Source organism: Poecilia latipinna, unplaced genomic scaffold (assembly GCF_001443285.1).
Source record: "Poecilia latipinna isolate Pla-1442-1.1 unplaced genomic scaffold, P_latipinna-1.0 Scaffold2998, whole genome shotgun sequence".
In the NCBI taxonomy this organism is placed as follows: Eukaryota; Metazoa; Chordata; class Actinopteri; order Cyprinodontiformes; family Poeciliidae; genus Poecilia; species Poecilia latipinna.
This window is the reverse complement of record NW_015115614.1, coordinates 33,025-56,417: the sequence shown is the minus strand read 5'-3', so window position 1 is coordinate 56,417 and position 23,393 is coordinate 33,025. Positions and strand designations below refer to the sequence as shown.

Below are 23,393 nucleotides of genomic sequence, written 5' to 3'. Positions count from 1 at the left end.
CCTTCATTAGAAAAATCTATTTTAGAAAAATCTTTAACTAACATTTAAATTAGTTTGATGTTAAGTGTGACAAATATGCAAAAAACTGGAAACCAGGAAGAGGCCAAACACTTCTTCTTCACACCACTGTAACACCGTTATAACATCAGGTGTTACTTGCACATCTTAATTCATGAAGTTTTTATGTGGCATAGCCATGAAAGACCAGCCTCACAAATTAAATATCAAACTGAAAGCTACATTTGGGGTTCACTGTGGATCTGAAGTTTAACTTTCTGCGTGCTTCTGTGTAAATGACCCTTAGACCGTCTTACAGCTCTCATAAAAACTACTTAGATAGCCTGAAGTTATTTATTACTGCAAAACTTTGATATGTCTGCTTCACACGCACAGACGCACTCACAAAATCATGGGTGTGATTGGGTCCTTATGGTAACTCTTGCTCATGGTGAATTGCTAATACCATTCCCCACACACGTACTTCCTGGGACTCTTATCTTTCATAAACTCTGATTAAGGTGAACACACCTGAGAGGGCTGGAGATGACTGTCTTTATGAGTGTTTCTTTTATAAGCATTAGAGATAACACGGAGAAAAACAGCCCAACAAAGAAGAAGCTGCTTCACAGACCAGCAGAGACTGACTCTGTGGGATAGGATTCAGAGTAGCGATGCCTAAAGTTTGCTGACATTTGCTTTTGGAAAAAAAAAGCAGCATTGAAAGGCAGAAGGTCACTGAGAAGAGTCTGTACTGTACTTTCAGTTTCCTGTCATTTGTGAGGAGAATAATCGACGAGTCGAGGTAAATTTCATCTGCTTATTTCTCATTTCGTGTCTGGGTTAACACAGAAGAACGGAGCTGGTGTTGCCAGGCCTTCCTTTCTAAACGCTGTGTTGTAAAGCTGGTAATGAAACAGGAACCATTACTGATTTCAGGTCATCGCTGAGGCAGCGGATTAGACCATGTCGGAGGAGCTGAGATTCAGAGGGAGGAAAAGAGAAGGGAGGCACAGGTAAACAGGCTGTTTGTCTTCCTCTGTTTGCTGTTTATTCAAGGAAGAAATCTCCTTTAAAGAAAAGAGGCTCAGGACAACATGTGAATGTAGAGCGGTGAATCACATTCAGGTTAATGGAGGCCCAATTGGAAACTCTTTGATTATAATTAGCATGCATGATTAAATGCAGTCCTAACTACAGACATGACACGTTTCTCTCTGATTAGTGGAGATATATTTTCTACTTTTTGGGTTATTCACCTTGTTCAGGAAAGTAAATGTAAATATTTTTGACACCATATGATATACTTTTAAAATATGGAAATGTCTAATATCATGATGTGGAAACTCAAGTTTGTGTAAAAGAAAAAAACTCAATATTTGATTTAAACTAGTTTTTCCTGTTTAATGTAACTTCATATATGTCAGAATAATTAAAGATTGATTTATTTTATATACTTTTGTAACTTTCTTTAAAGTCCAAAGGTTGCATAGATTAGCTTAGTTCATTGCAGTTTCATTTTAGCTGTATATATAGTTCTTTTGAGTGTCTTACAATCCTGTTATGATATCTGGTGACATTGTTGTCCTTAAGCCACTTTGCAACAAATGTTGGTTTCTTTAGGTTATATTAGATATACAGCTCTGGACAAAATTAGGAGACCACTTAAAATTATCAGTTTCTCTGAAAATCCAAGCAGAAACTGTAGAAAATGAGAAATAGAACAAGGAAAAAGACACAGCGCTTTCAGACCTGAAATAATGCAAAGAAAACAAGTCCATGTTCATTCAGAAACAACAAAGCTAATGTTTTAACTTGGGAAAAGTTCAGAAATCAGTATTTGGAGGAATAACCAGGAGGTTTTTGTTTATTTAACTTTATTTTCACATGATAATAATAATAATAATAATAATAATAATAAATTTTATTTGTAACGCACCTTATATTTCAAAGAAATCTCAAAGTGCTACAGAGACTAAAAAAAAATAAATAAATAAATAAATTGTAGAGCTTACAGTAATACATCTTGCACCAAGTGGTACCGAAACAAACATTAAAACTAACAATTTAAAACAAAACTTACATTTCTAAAAGGCCTGTTTAAAAAGATGAGTCTTAAGACCTTTTTTGAAGGCCTCCACACCTTGTGGGGCTCTCAGGGACTCTGGGAGGGCATTCCAGAGCCTTGGAGCTACTGCCTGAAAAGCCCTCTCCCCCATGGTGGCAAGTTTGGTCTTAGGTGGATGCAGGCAGTAATAGGAGGTGGAGGAACGAAGCGTTCGAGAGGTAGCGTGCGATGAAAGAAGTTCACTGAGATAGGCAGGAGCAGTTCCATGGAACTGCTCCTGCCAAATATGCTGCTTCACACAAGGAAGCAGCATATTTGAGGCGGCGCTGTAATGTTTGTATGCATTTAACTCAAGTGTTGAAAATTTGAATGAATCTTAAAATCATACAAAGACAGAAATTATAATCTGTGGTGTCACAAACTGTTAAGAGTTACAGTAACATTTGTGTACGTAAAATTCTCACCAGTAAATAGAAATCATTTTGTTGATGCTATTTGACCTAAACCAGGAAAAGTTTTGTCTTAGTTGACATTGAGCAAAAATAGATTATGTCTTTTCTTAATTGTGGCCAAAACTCTGAATATATGCTTTTATAGTATTTGTTACACTATTGAGTCCTTAATCCAAAATAGGTTATTGTACTATTTAAATAGATTAATTACTTATGTGTCTCTGTCTGTTCAGCAGATTATTTCTAGCACCCCCAGCAACTGAAAGTAAAAAAAAAAAAACAGGAAGAGCAAGTTCACTTTTCTTATTTCAGAACAACCCAAGTTCTTCCGCAAACAGAACTGGAAACGTTTCATCAGGCCATCAAGTTTTAAATCCTGTAAAAAAAAATTCAAGAGACAAGTTGAATCACGGAAACTATTCAATTTCCTTGTCCTCAGGCTCACGATCAAGCTTTATTAACCTCTTCATCATTGTTAGGAGGTTAATTGTTAGTGGGATAGATATTAGTATTGGATAAAATTAAAAACTGCTCGCTTGTATTACCTGGTTTCAATTAAATATAATTTACAGTTTGAGGGAACACTTAATTTCCCTTGAGCACTGCTGCGTTTCTCTTTATTGCTGCGCCCGATATCATCCCCGCTGATGCTGCCTGCTGTTAGACGGGCCATTAAAAAATGTTAAATACATACCAAACTTTAATCACATTCTCCATATTGATATCTGTGAGGCAAATATGGAATCAGGTTACCAGTTTTCTTTTTTTTTTAATCTGATTTTAAACTCTCAGAGCTTTGGAAAAAAGACCGAAGCATATATATGATTAATGTCGCTATCGTCTGAGGGGCATGAATTATAATATAATTTTTAAAAGCAATGTCAGAATATGTTTTAAATCCAACAGGTCCTTTTAAAATTTATTTATTGTATTTGCTTGTAAAAGTTGAATAATGTATATCTTGTGAGCACAACAGGTGAGTTCATAACAGCCACAGGGTTGAAGGTTGAAATCCCGTGTCAAACTGAGTTTTTTTAATATTCCCTCATTATTTATCATCTAAAAATGCACAACATTGTTGTTTTATTTGTATTACTGATATGATCAACTTGTTCTTAAAGGCGTTAACTTAATATTCAATATTCTATCTAACTAAATATTCAGTCAATATTAAGTTTTCTTCTTCGAAAACTTAATATTGACACCAAAATTAACAACAGAATATCAAGAAAACAGAAATTAAAATTGTTTAAATAAAATGTACAAAGTCCATAGTTTGGAAAAGAAAATAACGATTACATTTATCTACTAAACTTTATTTTAGAACTGTATTTATGGAAATTAAAAACTTGAAATATTTTAAATATTGAAATAGGCCTCACAAGAGAAAAGTATGTAATTAAAACTTTAAATGTGAAAGTTTTAATTATATATTATCAAATAAAAGTGACATTAAAGAAAGTTAATAAATCAAGGAACAACTAAAAACTTGATAGACCACAAACACATTTATTTTTTATATTTGTTCTAAATTAACTATCATCCTTTAAGTTTTTTTATACTGTTCTCATAAACCAGAAAATGTTTAAGTTTTTCCTTAATGCCATCAGTAAGATGATGAAAGGAAAATATAAATGTTTGTTGTTATTGGGGAAGAAAAATCTTGATAAGAAACATTGTGATTGTGATGATGTTAAACACAAATTATTAACATTTTGTAAACCCAAGAACTGATAGACAATTCATGCGAATAAGTACATTTTGTGTTGGGACCATCTTCCTCAAGTGGCCCATAAATACATCTAAATAAATCAGAGAAATTACAGTTGCTGTTTGTTGGTTTTCACAACAAATGCAGCAAAATGTCTTGATAAAATTGTTCATCCATCCTTACTTCTCAAATTTCCCTACAGAAATATTTGGTTTCTCTTGCTACGTTATGCATATAAGTGTCTGCAAAACAACATCGACTAAATCCTGAACCAAATCACTCAAACTCAGGACGTGGATGGACAACGATTTGATTGCTATTGCAGTTGCCAGGTCCTTTTTTTGTTGTTGTTTTAGCCCAGAAAAAGTTTTGTAGCAAACTGACTCTGAATTGAGTTTAATCAAAGACAAACTCATCCTTGGTTTGTCCATTTGATCAACTCTAACTCATTTTAAGATGCCAGTAGATATCTTATTACAACCTTTTCTCATTTAGAAATTGCAGCTAATCTTTTCTTTTTTTGATGAAATGTTTTGCTTAGATTCAGTTTCACAGAAATTACTTCCCCTTTACTGTAACCAGAGCAGTTCATAGCAGCAGTTTGCCCCCTAATTGTCCTTTATCTATTGCACTCTTATGTAACAATAATACAGTGGGGGGGTCAGTGGGAAAAGTGGCCATGTTGCAATCAAACGCCTCACCATTGCCTCATATCCTTGGGCAAAACTGAAACCAAAGTTGCTTACTGGCCTTCGTATGATTGGGGAAGTTTGTAAGTGTGGATGAGTGAGAATCCTGGTCTAACGGTGCTTTGAGTGGTTAGTATGATGAGAAAAGCAGAAATGATCTTTACTTGTGTTGGTTTAGGTTATGTTCTTGTTCCTCACTGTTAACGCCACCTCCATCAGGAGATTTAAATATGCTCCACTTTGTCTTTTTCCAGCATTTGGTTCGTGAAGTCATGTAAAAATAACGGAGAGTGTGACAGCTGCTCATTTTTTTTGTTTGAGTTGTTGCCAATTAGCCAGTGAGCAGATGTTACACAAGAGGGTTTTATAAGGCTGGCTTCAGTGACAGAAGAGCAGCCTTCTTAGCTTATGGCATTTATTACGTTTAAGGAGCTGAGATTTCTGGAACGATCCTCTAAACATGAACTTTGTTCTGTGAGCTGTATGCACACAACGCTGCAGAACAGGAAAAAGGAATAAAGCTAAAGGGATTTTTTTCAGAAAGGTCAACAGTCGAGTTTGTCATTTTAGTGCCTGGAAATCTGGTAACTATATATACAGCTTTAGACAGAGTCTGCTTCCTTATGATGACGCGTCTTTAACAGGCGTACTTTGAGTTGTGTTAAAAGGCAGTAATTTTCAATCATTATCCGTAGAGATGTCGGCGAGACGTCATTTTTTTCTGCCACATTCCTAAGAGATCATCTTAAGAAATACTTTTGCTCAACAAATAATGCTTAAATCAGCTCATAAGTTTATGTAACAAGCCAGATAAAGATTGTAAAGAATTTTAAGGAGCTGTTTAATTGCTTCGTACAATATAAACTAACTCTGTATGTGTTGCTGTCCTCATTTCTGGTCTGAGCAGTTTGGATGGTTGCTATGTCAGAAACAAAGATAAAAAAGAAAAATGTCTTATCTGCTTAGACAGAGCCCACACCCTGATGATTACTCTGTATGTAAGCAACAAGCTGGCAGCAGAGAATGATGGACATAAACAATCTGATTGCCTATCATCTGTCGACGTCAGAGATATTCAGCCGGATTAGCGGGAAAACATTGTTTCTGCGTTACGTGTTGGGGTTGACTCAGCAGCGTTTATGTTAAGTGCCAAATCCTTTCTGCTCACTTAATCCATGATACAAATACAAATGGAAAAACAAAACCATACAAACGCAAATTAAAATACAAAGAATTTATTCAAAAAGTCCAAGGAATTAATATATTTCTTCTACATTATACACACAAATACCCCCATTAGGACTATGTGGAGAAAAAGCTTTTCAAAATGTTTTTTTTTTTTTTTTTAATAAAGAAAGGGAATCACATATCTAAGTATTTACAGCCTTTGGCTTGAAAACTCAAAGTTAAGACATTTCCACTGATCATTCTTGAGATGTTTCTACATCTTAAATGGAGTGCATTCAAGGCAAATCTAGTTTATAATAACTATATTCATGGTAAATCTAGTTTATTATAAACTATATTCATGGTAAATCTAGTTTATTGGATATGCATCTGTCTACAAGCTCCCACAGCTGACAGTACAAGGTCAGAGGTCAAACACCAAGCATGAGATCAAAGAAATTGTCTATAGATTTGGGGAAGGATACAGAAAAATCCCAAGTCCCAATGAGCTCAGTGGCAAATGGTGACTAACCTCTCTAGAAATGTATCCAGTTCTCTTTAGTTATAGAAAAATGTGTGTTGATACTCTTTGTTTTGGCCGTTGCCGTAACATCTGTGCTCGCCTCTCAGGGACACATGGGATCCATTTCAGCTGAACCCCATTGGAGCCGAGAAGGAGCAAAAGAAACGATGCCTCCTGGTGGCGCAGTACTTCGTGGCTATTTTTGTTGGGTTGGCGGTTTTGGTCAGCGCTGTTGTTGCCAAGGTAAAAATGATTTTTCAAATACTTTTTTTCTTGTAAGGAACCCAAGCATCTATCCTAAAGCTCCAAGGACAAAAAGTTACATTTAATTGCATAAATCTAATTGGTTCTCCAGTCTGACTTGGTTGGCGCATTATGAATGCTTTTGGAGAGCTGAGCAGAAAGAAAAAAAAAAAAAAAAAAAAGTTTGCGTGATATTTACTTAAATGAGGAAAATGACATAAAATAGTGGACAGTTTATCACTCCTCTATTCTCTAGGGTCATAACAACGTTCTTTGTTCAGTGTGTTTAATGTCAGCAAACAAACCTTTGGTTTTATTTGGATTGTTTAATATGTGCTAGATTTTTTTGTGCATCTTTTTTCCTTGTACATAACATCCTTATTACAGCTGACTAATCTTTAATAGAGTTCGGTTTTAGCCGACTTGTATCCACTTTGCTCTTGTCTGTGTTAGTCTGTCTCTCAGTGGCTCTCTGTCGTCTCCTTTCAGGGCTCCCTCTTGGTCTTGTCAGCACTCTCCAGTCCAAAATCACTCCGTAATGAAAAGGACCAGCAGTTCTACATGCTGATGTTGGTGTTTTGCCTGGTTTTCCCCAACTTCTTAGTTTTTTTGAAGTCCCTGTGGCGTTGTGCCTTCAAGACATTTGTGCCCCCCAACTTGAAGACCATGGCGTTGGTATGTGTCTTAAAACGTCAAATTAATCTGTCACACGGCCCCAGAAACTATACAGTGTTCATTTTAGATTTACTTATTTGCTGACATGTATCAGGTGTAACAAGTGAGTGAGTGAATTAAGATACAACTTATGTATCACGGTATGAAATACGGCTCATTTCGCCACCTACAGTTTTTCTTATGAGGTGTCTTTTCAGGCTCTGGTGTGTTTTTGTCCCATCATGTTCTCCTGTCCTTTTCAGATTTGTGTCATTGAGAGTTTGGTGTCTCTTGGCACTTCACTCCTGGTCCTGGTCGTTATGCCTCATTTTGACATCCTGACGAATCTCTTCATCAGTGGAGGAGTCTGCATTGTGTCAGCAATCCTGCAGATAGTGTTCAGGCTACAAAGGGAGAACTGGAAAATCCTCTTCCCAATCTGCTCCCTCCTCCTCACCAGTGTTGGTAACGCTCCTGACTTTGTTGTTTATTATGAAAACAGAAAAAGAAAACTACAGATTTTCCTGCTATGCTGCTGTGTTAGAGCAACTTGGACAAACTCCATAATAGAAGTATAAAAGTGATATACAACGATTTGCAAATTGTGGCTTAGAAAGAGTTTTATGATTTAATAAAATATCATTGTTTTTTTGTGTGTTTTTTTTAGCAGATAGCCACTCTATAATAGCGTGTGCAAGAATCTTCAATCAGGTTCTTCCAGAAAGCACGAATGTTTTCCCCTAACCCAATTTTCAGGATCAAATCATGGATTTAGTTGCTCCACTGGACAAAACAGTTTAGACAAATTGAATTACTGCCTGTAGTATGAAATAAAACGTCTGTCGCTTGGTTTAGACCGAACAGACAGAAACGTACAGGAAGCACTAACTGTTTGGGAATAACTGCCTGATTGCAGGTTACTGCCTCTTGGGAATGGACTACTACATCCGTGAAGCGTCGCATGTGGACCGGCAGAAAAAGGATTGCTTTTACTACGTGGGTTTGGGGATTTTCTCTTCGCTCCTCGTCTCCCTCTGCTGGTGGGAAAACACAATGCAGGCCAAAAACCGCATGCAGGTATTCCTCAAACACACTCCAGAGCGCCGACGTGTCAACGAATAACGATCAGTGAAACTCCTTTACGTCTTACTTCACAGAAAGCGCTGGCAGAGTTGGACGGCTTCAGGGACTTTGTCTTTGTCATCAGCAGTATTTTGAGGATACTGGTGATAGGTAATTATCTGCTGCCAAAGCTTGTGTCGGTGTGCAGCAGTCAAAACAATGCAGAGGAATCCCACCTGGCGGGGAAAACGTCTTATCGCTCAGCTTCACTGTGGTTTGATATGCTTGGATGGAAAAGAGTCGACATGAAAACACCAACATTTCTGTGCAGCATGTGACAGGGATGAGGGAATATGAACTTTGATGTTGTGGTAATGATGACAGGAGAGTAGATAAAAAGTCGCTGCTACAGAAACACCACAAACTCGCCCTTAACAAATGAGAAATTTGTTAATAAATTACACCAGTGGCTTTAATAAGTTCGGTTTTATTGCTATATATATTATATCTATTGAAGCCCACATGGAGACAACACTGGAGGAAACAATAAAAATCCCAAAATACTGTTAGTTTTGGGATTTTATGAACATCACCAGTTAGCGTTTGTTATAGTAAAATACAAATTGGATCACGATTTTAGAAATAGTCACACAATAAACAATGTAAATGAGGCTTTTGAGGTTTGATGCCTCTTTTCTGCTTCAAACCTCAGAAAAGATGTTTGTAAACATGATAATGTTTACAAAGCATTATCATACAAAGCATATACAAAGCATTATCATGTTTAGTAAACATGCAGTATGTTTTTTTGTTTTTTGCAGGAGCTGTGTACCTGATCTACCACAGACTCATGATCAAATCTATCGTGTGGAAAGATTTTAACCTGGCAGGTGATGAAGGAAATATTCTGAAAATAGGTCTTGTGCTCTTTTTCTTACAGGTAAGTCAAAGAGGCTGATAAATAGACATTTATGGGAGAGTAACATGTCGTAATGTGGAATATATTGTTAGTGTTTCTCTCTATCTATTCTAACTGAGGTGTATTCTCAGAAAATCAGTAATGTAGTTTGTTTTTACCTCCTCAGGAAGTTTTCTTGTTCTTATTTATAAAACTGAGACTCACCCTGAACACCTAACCTGGCAAAACTACAGTTATGAGAAAAAGACAAATCACACTCTGACTGGACATATAAAGAATCTGGTATTAAACTTACTCTAAAATTCACCAGTAGTGTTTTGAGGTTTTCACAACTTTTTTTTTTGTTTCATAAAAGATGACGATGGCAATAAAGACAAGTTGTTTTGCGTTGCGCCCTGATTAATTCAACCTTTGACTCTAAAGCGAGTGAATGCCTGTACGTGATGTAAAAGTTCCCAGTGAAATGCTGAAACCATCGACTTCACACTGGAAAACTGTGACAGAAAACGAATCCCTTCCTAAACGCAGTAAGCTTTAAAACGTTTTCTTTTATCTCAGGCCTTCTGCTCAGCAGCCTGCCACTGGTTTGGCGTAGTTGCCTGTAAGATCAACGCTGTCCGGATGAGTTTCGCTCTGCCTCTGTGTTGCACTGGCCCGGCAGTGCTGGGCCTGGGCCTGATACTCTTCCTCGTATATGCAGAACGTTTTGATTCAGCAAACACAGAAGGGATCATTGGTAAGGTTACCTTTTCTTACAAATACTTTTTCTTCCTTATTCCCTCTCCTGACTTGTTCCAGCTTCAATAAAAAAATAAAATGCTGGGACATCATTTACTCAGAGACAAACTTCTTCCTTATGCACATCACTATATCTATCTGAGCCTTTTCTCTATGACGTACGTCAGATCTAATAAAAAGAAAATGGCTGCATGATTATTGCAAGATTACTTGGGAAAACAAGTACCAACATACAGCTTCCAGAAGTATTTTCTTTTGACCTTATCTATTGTTATTTGCTGTTGTTATTATTATTATTTTGTTAATCAGGTGAGACAAAAAAACTACAAATATTTTTATCAAAAGGATAAAACAAAACGGATGCTATGCATGAAACTGAACCGCCTGGTTGATGTTTTCATTCTTGCAGCCTTCTGTTCAAATTTGCATTTGATTAAGGACAAAAACACAACTAATGTTCCTCTGTTGGAGATGTTCCGGAGCATCTGCAGGACCTCACTCAACAGGTACGACACCCCAGGCTAATATTCTGCTTTATTTCCACGCAAACCTGCATAAATTATGTGCTCTGTGAACAGTTTGGTTGTATATGAAGTACAGAAGTCTTAGAAGTGCAAAGGTTGCTCACGGTGATGCGTTGTTTGTTTGACAGCCACTACTTCCAATGGCCTTTTGCCATGTTGGTGCTGGAGGGAGTGTGCATGTGGGGTGGATTTGTCTCAGCTACGTATTATGTGTGGAAGATCAAGGTATTTTTATGCTCTCTTATATACTCCTCTCTTTACCGAATATTTAAAATTACAAGGTTGGAACCACGTTTCTGAAAAAAATGTGCTTAGATAAACCAAGATATTATGTTTCGGACAAGACATTTGTCTAGGTTAAAGTTAAAACACTGCATTTTTGAGCCATTTTATTTTCTTTAACCACACAAAAAGTCGCGGACCTTAATGATTCTACACTCAACAGGTCCAGCGCATAGAAAGAACATCTCAGCTCTTTGTGCGTCGACTCTACGAATCCGCCTTCATCGACCTGTCTCTGCTGCTCAACACCAAGATGAAGCTGCCAAAAGCCCAAACAAATGAGAAGTAAGAGGATTCTCATGCTTTGTTTTCCTGTTTTAAAATTATAAAACAGCACATGCAGACATGGGTTGACTGTAGCAATTACACTAAATTGGAAAAATCTGCTTTTGAAAACTGAATTTATCAATTTTTGATAGAAGTGTTTTCAAAAATAACAGAAAAGTCCCTTTCTTGAAAATTTATAGTGGCCCAACATTACCACTGTTGAAGTCACAAGCAGATTTTTTTTAAATAGGTTGATAAATTTAAGAGCCATATATGATTTGAAAATCAGGTAGACGACCAGTGATTCAGTAGTGCTGCAGTATACTTTTTGAGGAAGAGAAACCTCTGAATTATCCATGTAGCAAGAGGATGAAATCTTATTTCTTGAAAATCAAGCCAAATGGAATCACGTACAGGGATGAGAGAAGTGATCCAAGAATGAACCCTTAGGTTATTCCATAGCTGAGGGGAACTGAAGACGAAAATGAAGCCTCACCAGAATAACAGAGACAGAGAGAAGAGATAAATACCTTTTATTGTCCCAAAGTGGGGAAATTAGTTCACACAAAAGATAAACAGTTTTATATGTACAAAACAAGATGAACAAAATAAAACTAATGTACAGTGCAGTTGTATATAACAATGTGCTAAAACCTTCCTGTAATCTTTTAAATCCTCGTCTCCACAGCCAGGATGAACTGCAGAGCGTTGTGATCTATCTCTGTGCCACCATGTGGCATGAAACCTACGATGAAATGCTGAAGATTCTCACTTCCATGTTCAGGTAGCACAATATCAATATCAATACCGTGTTTTTCGGACTATAAGCCGCTATTTTTCCCCCACGCTTTGAACCATGCGGCTTTTCCGTGGATTTTTCTTCAACCACCAGGGGGCTCTCTAGCAGGAAGTAAATCATTGGAAGTCAAAATTGGAAATCGAAGAAGAAAGTGCTAATTTTCATTTAGAGCAAGCACATGCTAGCAGCAGGCATGACAGAGAAATTTCTTTTGCTCATCATGGAAACAACATATATATATATTATATATATATATATGTACGTTTCTAAATTTTTTATTTTTTATTTTTTTCCTTTGTGGGTAGCGCTTATAGTGAGGCGCGCTCTGTAGTCCGGAAAATATGTATGCCTGCTGACATTCAAGAGCTTAACATGTGACATAAGTGAAGCTGAATATTTAATTTGCATTACCATTTGTTTCTTGCTTCGTTTCAGGCTGGATCGTTATCGAGGCGATCCAAAGGAGGAGCACAAGGACAGCTTTGACTTTGAAAGCCACATCTTTGTTGACGATGCGTTCATGACTCAAAAGGAGACAGGCAAAAGGCTGGTCAATGAATATGTGGAAGACCTGATTCATGTTGTGACAGAAGTTTACAGGTACAAGACTACCATGCAGACATGGAGCGCGTACATGTACATTTTGACATCTCTGACCACTGATCTGTCCATCCCCCCGTTCAGAGTGTTCACCAACAAAGAGCCTGACGACGTGTCGATCATTGAAACTCCCTACGGCGGGAGGTTAATGTTTGTCCTGCCTGAGGGCAACATGCTCTACGTTCACCTGAAGGACAAAAGTCGCATTCGCAACAAAAAAAGGTGGTCTCAGGTAAGGACAAGCACTATATAGTTTGTATTTATGACTTGTAGTTTTCATAGTTTTTAATGAACAACACTGTTATATTTTTTATGAATTATGAAACTCAAAAGTGTCAAAATATTCCGTTTTTTTCCAGATAATGTACATGTACTATCTGCTTGGCTGGAAAGGTTACATCACCAAGAACCCCCAGAAAATGCCAGTAAGAGATTTATTGATTGCATTTATATTTTACTATCTCTATGTTCTGGTGAAAATGTTAAACGTCCTTCTTTCTGATTCCAGCGTATGGATACCAGCAGAGAAAGTCTGATCTCTATGGACGGAGAGATTTTCCTTTTGCCTCAGTACGACAACGACAACAAGAGAAGATTCATTTCAGACGACAACACGTACATCCTGGCTCTGGACGGAGACACAGACTTCCACCCTAAAGCCGTGGTTCTGCTCGTGGACAGGTGGGCGACGCGTTTTTTAAACTAAACATATTGATGTATCTCACTTTCAGGAAGCCATTTCATACCACCGTGCAATTTTACTGGAGATCGTATCTTTACAGTTCTCTTATCTTGACATAATCAAGGTGGGGGTTTTTCTTTCTTCAGATAGCAAGTGCTAAGGTACAGCTTGAATATGATGTGTGGAAAAAAAGTAGCTCTTGTGTTAACGAACAGTTTTGTCATTCAGTATCGTCATCAGAAAACATGATTCAAACTTCCTCAAAACAAATTACCAAAGCTTGATGAATTACTTATTTCATAAATACCATAAATGGTTTACTTTCTTAACTTCTGCAGTTTCACTTGAATGCTTTGAAACAAAAAATAATAATAATTTCTTAACAGGCTGAGAATGTATTACAACGTCGGTGCAGCATGTGGCAGAATCCATCCGACTGGCATGGGTACGTCAAATGTTCTCGATAACTTTTCACTACTTTGTGTTTTTACTTCAGAACATTTGGACAGATTTTAACCTTATATCTCAGAAAGATGCATGGGAAGGTACCAACCAGCTGAGATGCATTTAGCTGTGAATGCAATTTGCTGTAAATGTTGCCTTTTTAAAGGACAGGCTTTCTTTTTTGTGCATAATGCTAAATTCTCACTCTAAATTATCTTCTTTGCCCTGCATGTCACAGGTCCCATGGTTTGGTACCAGAAGTTTGAGTACGCAGTGGGCCATTGGTTGCAGAAGACCGCAGAGCACGTGTTCGGCTCCGTGTTGTGCAGCCCGGGATGCTTCAGTCTGTTTAGGGGCTCCGCGTTGATGGACGACAACATCTTGAAGAAGTACACAACAACTGCAACAAGAGGAGCCGAGTATGTGCAATATGACCAAGGTAGGTTCTGATCCGACCCGGTTTCGTAATGCGACGGCCTTGGAGCAGGAATAATTGTGCGTATCATCAGGGGAGGATCGTTGGCTGTGTACTTTGCTGCTGCAACAAGGATGGCGTGTGGAGTACAACGCCGCATCAGACGCATACACCAACTCACCACAGGAATTCAAAGAGTTTTACAACCAGAGGAGACGATGGGGGCCTTCCACACTGGCTAACACACTGGATCTTCTGCACAGGTCAGTAATCATGGTTAGCGATTAAAAACCCAATCTTAACGCACACTTTTTCATTCATGTTTTAAATGTAAGTACGCACAGTGCCTTGGAAAGCTAATATTTTCACATGTTTGTATGTTACTACCCCCAAAACTTTAAAATGTTTTATTGGATCTTGTGTGAAAACAATCAATCATTTTTTACATTTATGCTTCATCTTGTGTTGGCCAGTTATGTGCATTTTCACATGTGGTTGTTATGTGACAAATAAAAAAAAAAAAAAGCCATCCTTTTCCAATGCACTGTAAATACACACGTAAGTCTAATACTTATGTTAATCTTTTTTATATCTGCTTAGGTTTCTTGTGATCTTATTCTGGATTTAATTATTCAACGAGACATTTAAAGATGTCACATATTTAAATCAAAATGTACTAATTCTTGTGTTTTTCATCATCTAAATACAGTGGAAGTGAGACGGTGAAGAGAAACCAATCCATCTCAAGCCTTTATATCTTCTATCAGATGTTCACTGTTGGATCCTCTATTCTGGGACCCGCCTCTGTGACGCTTATGGTAGCAGGTGAGCAGAACCGGACCGTCACATCTAAGGCCACAGGTTAACCAAAGACCCTTCACACTCCATGTTTGTGCTCAGCAAATTAGAGTTAAAGCACAAGTTTTCAACTTTGCCGCAGAAGTCTGACAATAAGAACGCAGGCAAACTGCAACATGTCTGTTCTCTCTTAACCTGGATTGTTTGACTTGGTTAGAGGAAACCTGTTGCCTTAAACCATTCTAGTTTTTACACAACAATGAAGCTCAACAAGTTTACTTGTGTCGACTTAGAACCTCAGTTTGTGTACCGGTCACTGAAAGCTGATCACAGAGACACTTAGAAACTGGAAGTTACATGTTTCAGATGTAAAGCTCTGGAAAACACTGAGAGTCCACTGCACTGAACCCCATTGAAAACCTCCTGGTTATTCCACCAAACATTGATTTCTGAACTATTCCTGAGTTAAAACATTGGTTTTGTTGTTTCTTGTTTTCTTTGCATTATTTGAGGTCTGGAAGCTCTGCATCTTTTTGTTATTATTTTTTCAAATAAATACTAAATCTTTGCATGTAATTTTGGAGACATGTTGGCAGTAGTTTATGGAATAAAAGAACAATGTTCATTTTACTCAATCATATACCTATATAAAGCAAAATCAAGGAAACTGATCATTTTAAGTGGACTCTTATCTTTTTCCAGAGCTGCATGTATATATTCTATTTTATAAAGACAGAACATTGTGTCTTTAAAGTGTGTCAAAACAAATTAATTGGAAAGAAAAAATTGAAAAACCAAAGAGAACCTTGTTGTCACTTCTAAGCTAATAAAATCAAGTCAGTCGTTTTCTTGAGGTCATTTAGAAAGTACTTTTTCGACGAGAAGTAGGGACCATTCAAAGAATATTTTTCTGTCAACTCAAATATACCTTTGACAATATTTAAGCAGATCTCACACAGTTTGGAAGCGAAACATTTAGATTCACAAATAATATTGACGACAACTGGGCCAATCAGACATATATGGTCATTATTTATAAATAATATGCAAAATGTTTCTGTCAGGCGTTAATACGTCCCTCGCTCTCCATGTTGTTTTTCCCAACAGGAGCGTTTCAGTTCGTCTTCAAAATGGATGGCGCCCTTGCCATCATCATCGCCTGCATCCCGCCCGTCCTCTACATCATCATCTGCTTTGCAACTAAAGCAAATACCCAGATAACCATCGCTGCCGTCATGAGCGTTATTTACGCGTTTCTTATGACCGCGTCGTTCTTCTCCATCATTGGTAGGTGCAACCTTATGCGTAGCTGCAGTTGTGCAGTCGCTGTGCATACAAACATAGAGTGTTCTTCTTTTAGGGGACATGGTGGTGCAGGGCACGTTTCTGACCCCCACTGGTGTGTTTTTGGTCTCAATGGCGATTATGTACTTGGTGACGGCCATGTTGCACCCACAAGAGTTTGGTAGGTTTTTATTATAATCATAAACATTATTCTCCATCAGCAGTGCATCACATGTTTATTTTCAGGAGTGTTTTTGTTTTAATCAGTTAATTCCTGATTTAAAAAAGTGTTTTTGAATTTTATGCTAATTAGTTTTTTCTGCTCTCTTCCAGGGCTGATTATCTATGGTCTGATGTACTTCATCTGTATCCCCAGTGGATACCTCCTGCTGACCATCTACTCTCTGGTGAACATGAACAATGTGTCATGGGGAACAAGAGAATCCAAGTAATGAGATAATAAAATGTTATACATATCGTAGTGTTTTCTTGAAATTGTTTTGAGATTAATAACATAATAAAATTAGGCTAAAATGTAAAATTCAAATTTTGGCTTCATCTGAAAAGGAGTTTTGACTTTCCACAATGTGTAGTGTTTAACCTGCACACCAAATGTTATTTAAAAGGCACTAAATCTGATATCGAGTAACGGTAAAGTGAATTACTGTAAAATGGTAACTACTCAAACAAAAACGATAAGCGCAGAATCCACCTGAATCACACAGGATCAGGTTTAGTTGTCATTAATGTCCTAATTTTTATCTTTACGTCATTTCTGTCATTAGGGAAGAAGGAGAACAGAAGAAAACTCATAACGTTTTGTGCAACAAAGACTGCAGGCTCTGCTGCTGGGACATGAACATAAAGGTACGGCCAAGAGAGAAATGGACACAAACCTTTCGGCGAGAGCATCTGCCGAGTTAAATTGCTCTTCTGTCTCGCAGATAACCCAGGAAGCAGAAAACCCCATGCTTCAGCAGATCACAAGTTTCGGCACACAGAAAGCGCCTCTCCTTCAAATCACCCAAAAAGAAACGCAGCCGCAGGCCGCCTCAAACCCGGAGCCTCAAGACAAACCTGAACTCACCACAGAGAAAGCCGCAGAAGCTAAAACTCCTCTAGCTGGCCAAAACAAAAAGGCACCACTGAAAGACAAGGAAGATTCTTCCTCTCATAGGTTATGATTTTTCTTCTTCTTCTTGTCATTTTTATCGCTGCTGTTGTCAGTATGTATTTAGGGAGAAAAGACAAAAAAGTCACAGTTGAATCATCGACCAAACACTGACATTTATTGCTATATTTGTAAACAGTGACGACAGCGACGATGATGATGAGAAAAAGAGCATGAAGTCTGATTCCTCTTTCTCGTCCGATGAAGACGACGATGACTTTATGAATCCAGACTCGGAGGAAATGGAAGACATCCCTGTCAGCGGTGAGCCGTTGTTACAAACGACACAGTTATGTCCAATATTCACATCATGCAGAGGATTAAACTGTAATTATACACGTGTATTTTTCTGTGTGCAGACTGGGTGGAGCCTGTAAAGGTAGAGTTTCTGAAGAAGTTAACTTATTTCAACATGAAGAGAAATCTGCAGGCGCAAATCCGGTAAATTGTGATGAGCTTCCTCGCTTTCATGTTTTTGTCCTGTGAGATAATGTTGGAAAAGAAACAAACCTTAAACCTTAATGATTGGACAAAAGGAAACTACAAACTACTTTAAAAAAAAAAAAAAAAGGAAACTACAAACTACTTTAAAAAAAAATGTGCATTTTATTGCCTCTGTTTTGTTTTAAAACGTGTTTCTTCATGTTCGTATGTCCAAATAAATCATAGCAGCATATTGACGTCACTGAGTAGCAGTTGTGTAAATATTGTTTTCATTCCCAGATACACACTCCGAAACAAAAATCAGGAAGATGTGGTTGAAGACCTGATCCTGATGTTGACGGACACGCTTAATATAAGACTCAGCAAAGCTGGACCTGAGGACATTTTGGAACAAGCTGAAATTGACGAGTTGCAGCACGAACTGACCAATCAGGTGGATGTCATGTGTTTTTTTTTTTTGTGTTTTTTTCTTTCAAAACATAAAAACGGGATCATTTGTTTCTAAAATAGCAGCCTTAAGAACAACAGTTTGCAATGATTAACATGACTCGTATTTTCTGTTGGAATAAGACACTGAGTGATTTACTTTGCTTATGCCTCAGGCTCGACACATCCTGAAGAGTAATAAAATGATGAAGTTAGAAAAGAGAGTGAAACGAGCCATAGAGAAAACCCTCAGTGCCCCACAGATTCAAAGACTGGATGAGGTAAGAAAACCAATCGGCTTACAGAATAAATGACATTTCAAATGTACGCACACCGGCTGCTTTATTAAATACACGCTTCTAGTAACAGGTTGGATCCACTTGGACCTGCTTCAGTCTTTTTATAGTAAACGCTACAAGACGTCAGAAATCTTCCCCAGAGATTTGGGTCCATGTTGACTTGATAACATCACAGATTTGCTGCAGATTTGTTGCTTGTAAACGACACAAATCACTCGCGTCTGAAACGCGCTCCGCTGGATCGTAAACCTCTTGACTGGAGGCCGGTGGAGTACAGGGAACTCATTATCGTAAGAAGAGTTGGAGGCGATCTGAGCTTTGCTGCATTATCCTGTTACAAGGAGCCATCACAATCCACAAACAGATGGACGATATTCTGCTGCTGCTCTGCTTGGTGTGCCAAGAAAATATTTTTCACACCAACATCGATCTTGAGTCCTTCAGAGCGAATCCATGTTTTCATGTTTTGTGTCAAATTCTGACCCCGACGTTTGAATGTCGGCTCAAATCAAGGCTGACCCAGGCAATATTTGTGTTGCTCATTCTTGTCCAGTTCTGGTGAGCCTGTGCAGGTTTTAGTCTGAGCTGGCAGCGTAGCTATGAGTCAGGGTTCGACGTGTGGGGCTTTCAGAAATTACATTTACTCACTGGATATTTTTACCTTTCAGACGAATTTCTGTAAATCTTAGAAACGGTTGTGTGTAAAAATCTTATTAGATAAGTAGATTTTGAAACAGTCACAGAAGCCTTTCAGCTGTGCTGCATTCAAAGTCACTTAATAGTTGTTTTTTTCTCCCCTGTTCTGACGTTTGGTTTAAACTTCAGTAGGTTACCTTCACTGCCGACGTTTTTAGCAGATTCGTTATTTGTGTTGGAAGATAAAAGATGTTAGTGAGTTCTGCGTATATGTCTGAGTTTGGTTGATTGCAGGTGAGAAAGTGAGATTATGGTTCACATCGGTCTACATCTGACACCAGGCGTCTGGACGGGTTGATGCAAAACTAAAACTCCACAGTTTAAAATGACATTGATTTATTTCCAATTTGTATTTTTAAAAAAACCTAAAAAGCTGTTCCTTTATCTGTGTGTTTAGGGTGAGAAGGACTTCTGGGATAAGCTGATCGAACGATATCTGACACCGATAAATGATTCAGAGGAGCACAAGAAGAGAGTGGGCCAAGAACTTAAGTCGCTGCGAAACAAGGTACAAAATTTATGTTCAGTGTCCTGTGATGAAAAGTTCCTGATCCGTTTTTCCAAAGCGCTATATCTGCATTAAAGACGTGACCAAATTCTCAAAACGTGTCTGGTTCCCACAGTCGGTCTTCCTGTATTTCATCATCAACGTTCTCTGGGTGGTAGCAACTTTCTTCCTGCAGCTCATCGGAAACGACATCATCAGCATCAAGATTCCCAAGTTTTCAGTGGAGAAAAATGAAACGGAATACCTAAAGGTGGGAACATCAGAAAATGGAGTTCAGCACAATGATAAAGCGAAGGGACTTTAAAATAAACACTGGTTTTGTTTTCCTCTGGCAGGTGGAGCCTCTCAGTTTGATGTTCCTGTTTTCCTTTGCGGTTCTTCTTCTCGTCCAGTTTCTGGCCATGTTGTATCACAGGTACACAAACGAATGCATTCAATGCTTCGGTTTATTTTTGCTATCTGAACCATTGCGAACACTATTCCTGTTCAGGTTCTGCAAGTTTTTTTATTAAGTAAAATTAACTCTAAAAATTACTAAAATAATCTCTTATTTAGATGGTATTTTCCACACGGCCGACCGTCATTTTACTTTTGTGTCTCTTGGTTTGCAGGGTCTACACTCTGATCCATGTGGTTTCCTACCGTGGCACAGAGAAGGACTACAAAGAGAGAGAGCCGGTAGGAAACAACACCCATCCGAATGTACCAGTGAATTCAAATATTGTCAAAAAGTTACTTTAGTGAATTAATTTAAAGAGTGAAACTCATACATAATATAGATTTATATCTAATATTTATTATGAGCAACGTATTTCTAAGCACTAGTCTTATTTTTTTTATCTTTAAAGCTTACTGATCATTAAAACCCAAATTTCAGAATATTATAGATCAACAACTTTGAACTCGACATGAAACAATATGTACCGAAAGAATATTAAAAAAGTCTAATAAGGAGAAAAAGTTAAAGTTAAACTTTTGTCTGCAGTAGCTGGCTCTCATCTTAGTTATTTATTACTTCTTTTACCGTATTTTTCGGACTATAAGCCGTTACTTTTTCCCCACGCTTTGAACCATGTGGCTTGTAGCCCGGTGCGGCTTTTCTGTGGATTTTTCTTCCACCACCAGGGGGCGCTTTAGCAGGAGGCGAATCATTGGAAGTCAAAATTGGAAATCAAAGAAGAAAGTGCTAATTTTCATTTAGAACAAGCACATGCTAGCAGCAGGCACGACAGAGAAATGTTTTCAAACTCATATGATGCAGCTTTTAAGTTGAAGGCTATCGATCCGGTAGTACAGATCGGTAGCCGCTGCACGTAAACTCGGCGTGAACGAATCCATGGTTCGGCGCTGATGATGCAGGGCTACGTCCTTAATAGCAGATTCATTGTGAAAAACCGAGAGCTGCGGAGATACCAGCGACTTATAGCTCAGTGCGGCTCATATATGCCCGTTTCTAGTTGTTTTTTACTTTGTGGGTGCGGCTTATAGTGAGGTCCGCTCTGTAGTCCGGAAAATACGGTATATGAGCTAAAATGCAACTATGATAATCGGGAAACCTTTAACTTTCCCTCTTGTATGATTGTGGTTGTTAAAAATATCTGGTATGTTAAGAAATATAAAATTCCTCATGTGATTTTTGTTTTGCAACGCAGGAGGATGAAGAGGAGGAGGACCAGGTCTTGGAGAACAATTACGCCGTTTCTCTCCACAGTGAGGACTTCCAGCTGTAGCACAAGAAACAAATACCTCTCCTCATGCATTTCTTCCTTTATATCTTCCACCATTCACAATGAATAACAGCCATCTTTGATCATACTTCAGAGAAAGCTATATTGCCTGGGTTTCTTTTTTGTTTTTTTATAGTAACAAAGCCATATTCTAAATCGGTCAGCGGAGGAAATAATAAACTTTTCATCTGTTCTGCAGCAGCTGTTTCCCCTCCCAAAGAACTGATTGTAATCAATGTGGGGAGGAACAAACGGCACAGGGGAAATCAGTTTTTACAAATTCAATAAGCTTTGTTTGGCGATGCAAAATGAGAACGAGAGAGTACGTTTTAACAAAATCACTGGAGAGAGGGCTTTTAATGACTGTTTTACCTAAATGTGTTTGCTTTTAAGATTTGTATTTATTTTTGTTTGTATGGATAAAAGCATCCTTCAGGGCCTAATTGCAGAGGGTGTCGCAGAGTGTGCGTATGACTCTGGAATAATTTAGTGGAAGTGAAAACAAAGATACACAGGTATGGTTTACAGAATATCAGTGCTGTCTAGTTGTTGTTTTGCCATTTTGAACATCTTTTTGTTGGATGATTGGCAGATGTGGACCATATATAAGGAAAAACACATTGTAGTCCATTTTTACTTCCATTTCAAAAATATCCTCTTTAAACATTTAAAATCATTTTAAGTAAATATCTAGATATTTTCCTGGAATCACTGACAGTTCAGCACATTCAACGTTTACACATATAGTTAGAAATACTTAATTATCTACCGTAATACCCAAGTATTGGACAGTGTTACTTTTTCTGCACTGTATTAAAATGTTGTAATTATCTGTTAATCATCGCAAAGCACTTTGAAAAAAAAAAAGACATTTCCTTTAATCATAAAAATGTACAAGCAAAATGTATTTGTCAAATCAAATGTCTGTTATGAAATAAATTCTTTTATCTGCAATTAAAATGTCATTTTTGTGACACATAAACAAAAGAGTTGCGATTAAAGACCGCAAACGTTCCAAGATCTTCTCAGAACCAAAACAACAAAATAAAAAAATTTAAAAAAAAACTTAAAGCTTGAGAAACTCCTGAAGTTTGCAGATGACACCAATGTCATGGGTCTGATCCAGGACAATGGTCTGGATACATGAGGCAGACTGCCTGGTCCACTGGTTCGGTCCAAACTGGTGCGATCTCCCTCCAATAACGCTGTGGATAACTTCCAGTTCCTCGGAGACGCCCCATGAAAACACGACCTTCATGCACCAACTCGAGAAGTAAAACGTTCCACAGGAGCTGCTGGTCATCTAGTCTGTCCTGTTCACATCCACCGCTGTGACGTCTGGCTGATGTCTATAGAAAACTTAGTCTGCAGAGAGGATCATGGAGCGGGCCGAGTCAGAAAAAGAGCAAATGAATCCATTCCTGGAAGCCAGAGATCTCTTTAGGATCTTCATTTTTTGATCTTTCTCCAGATTTGTGCCTGAAGACAATCTGAGGTCTGTTGATGACTCCTTCACTTTCATGCTTGGTGTCTGATTTCTGACCTCTGGCCTGATCCAGCTCTGGATCCAGCTCTGGATCAGGCCAGAGAAGCAGGATTCAGCTTCTATGCACCACAAATCTGAAACAAACTTCCAGAAAGCTGCAAAACAGCTGAAACACTGACTTCCCTTAAATCCAAACTAAAACCCACCAGTTTAGAGTTGCTTTAGAAACATAATCAATGAATCATTAATCAATCTGATGTGAAACGACAGCAAATGTTTCAATTGTCGACTGTTGCATTTTCGTGTTTTTATCATGTA

The 23,393-nt window shown here is 38.0% G+C and overlaps 1 protein-coding gene across 1 annotated transcript; it reads left to right on the top strand.

The window, feature by feature from the left end:
• Positions 1–494: 494 nt before the first annotated feature.
• chs1 (chitin synthase 1) lies at positions 495–22,543 on the top strand. The gene is made up of 35 exons (XM_015022408.1): positions 495–802; positions 937–1,013; positions 6,715–6,850; positions 7,340–7,525; positions 7,768–7,969; positions 8,421–8,581; positions 8,662–8,737; positions 9,388–9,506; positions 10,044–10,221; positions 10,633–10,729; positions 10,876–10,972; positions 11,193–11,314; positions 11,985–12,080; positions 12,531–12,695; positions 12,780–12,927; positions 13,055–13,120; positions 13,204–13,376; positions 13,764–13,822; positions 14,060–14,260; positions 14,331–14,499; positions 14,946–15,061; positions 16,142–16,321; positions 16,395–16,499; positions 16,652–16,766; positions 17,104–17,185; positions 17,263–17,495; positions 17,629–17,753; positions 17,849–17,930; positions 18,213–18,366; positions 18,536–18,640; positions 19,752–19,862; positions 19,978–20,112; positions 20,198–20,277; positions 20,474–20,540; positions 21,515–22,543. The coding sequence occupies exons 2-35, from the start codon at positions 964–966 to the stop codon at positions 21,590–21,592; spliced, it is 4,269 nt and encodes a 1,422-aa protein (XP_014877894.1). The 5' UTR covers positions 495–802; positions 937–963; the 3' UTR covers positions 21,593–22,543.
• The last annotated feature ends 850 nt before the right edge of the window (positions 22,544–23,393 follow it).